The sequence below is a fragment of the Sitophilus oryzae genome, unplaced genomic scaffold, assembly GCF_002938485.1.
Source record: "Sitophilus oryzae breed Bouriz unplaced genomic scaffold, Soryzae_2.0 scaffold_1445_pilon_pilon, whole genome shotgun sequence".
NCBI lineage: Eukaryota > Metazoa > Arthropoda > Insecta > Coleoptera > Curculionidae > Sitophilus > Sitophilus oryzae.
In genome coordinates this window covers 1-2477 of record NW_022146110.1, presented here as the reverse complement: position 1 = coordinate 2477, position 2477 = coordinate 1, and the positions used below count along the sequence as shown (strand labels likewise).

The following is a 2477-nucleotide window of genomic DNA, read 5'->3' as shown; positions in this document are numbered from 1 at the left end:
AAAATAAAAACATTATTTTTCCGCCATCTTTGTACCGCAATATCTCCCTAATGGTTGACTTTTGACCCAACGTTTATGAAGCAAACTACCCTTTATTTTGAACAAGGAATCACCCCCTGAAGTTTTTCGCATTTGTTTTGAAACACCCTGTATATACAAATCAGTTCATAACGTTCTTCGTCGTCTTCTGGTATCCAGTCTCCTTTGGTTTCTGTCCAGAGGTTTTCGTCTATTCCTCTTGTTCTGATGTCCCCGTCTATTCCTTCTCTCCAACTCCGTCTAGGCCTCCCTCTCTTTCTTTTGTCCTGTGTCCAATTGAGTATTTTCTTTGGGATTCTGCTGTCTTCCATTCTTTGAACGTGCCCGTACCACCTGAGTTGGTTAATTTTGATGTCTTCCATTATTCTGTGTTTAACGCCCATGATGTTCTGAATTCTTTCATTTCTTACTCTATCCAGATTCAATTTCACAGACGCGCGCCTTCAAAAGTCCATTTCTGTAGCTTCGAGTAACTTAAGTTTTTTTTTCTTTCAAAGACCATACTTCACTACCATAACGATGATGCTTTTAATTATGCTGTTATAAATTTTGTGTTTGTTTTGTTTTGATACTGCCTTATCCCATAAAATACTGTTGAGTTGTCTAATTTCTTGTCTTCCCTGGTTGTTTCTGCACTTAATTTCTTCATCAAGACTACCATCGTTGCTAATGTGCCTGCAAAGATATTTATATTTTTGGCAGTGCTTTATAACTAAATTACTTTTTTAATTAATTTAAATCGAATATCAGCTGAAGATTTTAAAAAGCTACTATAGCCAGTGGGAACAAAAAGAGGCTATACCAACTAAAAAAAACTTAATGTAACATTGTTTTTTTTTGTGCAATGCGCGAGAGTGACCCTAATAAACATTGGAATAACAACTAAACAAGCAACACACTAAATTTCTTTATTTGTTTTTTTTTTCTCATTTCTAATTTAAAATTATAGTTTTATATTTAGCCGCCAAAATAGAACAAACATTATTCTTAATTTCCTAAATTTTGTAAAATATTAGCAATGTTAATACTTTCATCACTAGGCTACTCCATATTTTAAAATCAATAAGATTTACTGGCAACTTCTTCTTCTTCTTGCAGTGCCATACTCTATACAGAGCGTCGGCTACCTCTAGCATGTACTTGTGATGTGTGTCTCTGACATCTTAAAAAATAAAAAATTATACGCGTCCAGACACAGCAAGTACAAACAAACATAATTTGCTAGTTTCACTTTGAAGCACCGACAAGCAATGGATTGCGTTCGTCAGCGTTCATTTACACTCTTTGACGCTTGTAACCCCATCGAGACATAAAAAAGCGTCTGTTGTTTTGGGTGTGTTTATGTTCGTTCGTTAGGTATCGACGTGACATTATAGAGAGGTTATTTTTAATTACACTTCACCCTCACCCTCTCAGTGATCATCGTCCAAACTTATTTGCCTTAACAAACTATGTGACTCAATAACCATTGCCTTATCCCCACAGAAGCAGTATAATTTTAGTAAACGGGCTTTGATAATTTTTTTTGAATTTACTAAGAAACCAAGGGTAAATGATGAAAGTTGTTAAATGACAACACGGACTCTTTCTGATACGCTGAGGGGGAAAACAAATATCCCTTTTATATCTCCGAAACTAAAGTTTCAAAAAAAGTCATACTATACAAGATATTCATTTACCCAGTAGTAGTTATAAAAAGCATTTTTGGTAAACTCTGTCTCAAATAGTATTTGAAAAAAAAAATGTTAAAAGGCCGAGTAAAAAAGGAAAGAGTTCGTTAGGTGACGGCAGGTTCCACCAAAACTTACCACCTCGGGACAATGCTTACTACTCATAGTTTGGTTAGGTTAGGCAAACAAAAGGAAGGCTAAGGGTCCCATTTATTAAAAACATAGAGTTCTACAGGGTATCCCCTATCAAAGTTGGGTTTTTTGTAATGGAACACCTATATATTAATTGATTTTCTCATTCTAGAAGAAAAATAAAGGTGAGTTTCAGTAGAAAATGTGTAAACGGTAGTTGTACAATAACGGTAGTTGAATTTTGCGCTAGCATTTCGCGTGGAGCACGCTATTTGCGCTATTTGGTACTACTTTTCATGCACGAAATTGCTCCGCGAACAAAAAGTAGAATTAAATATCACATCCAAGCTTTTCGAACCAATCTTCCATAATAAAAAAATAAAATAAATACCATAAAAAATAAAAGTAACAAATCCTGTTTCGTCAAACGGGCGAGTTGACGTAGTTTGTTTGCGGTTCGTTAAGATTTGTTTTGCTAAAATTAGCATCGTTGTTGTTCATTTTTCTGTATTACATTTTATATACGACGCTTTCTATTAATTTAATTATAGAAATATTATTACCTTTTTGTTAGAATGTAAAATTTTTCAAGACAAGAAATTTCAAGAGTCTTGCAAGACAAGACAAGACTTTGCC

At 34.4% G+C, this 2477-nt stretch overlaps 1 protein-coding gene across 1 annotated transcript; it reads right to left on the bottom strand.

The window, feature by feature from the left end:
• Positions 1-157: 157 nt before the first annotated feature.
• On the bottom strand, positions 158-714 carry LOC115877353 (the record flags this gene model as incomplete). Its single annotated transcript, XM_030893493.1, has 2 exons — positions 158-480; positions 544-714. Coding segments are annotated over 2 exons (494 nt in total), but the record flags the coding sequence as incomplete, so codon positions are not given.
• Between the last annotated feature and the right edge of the window lie 1763 nt (positions 715-2477).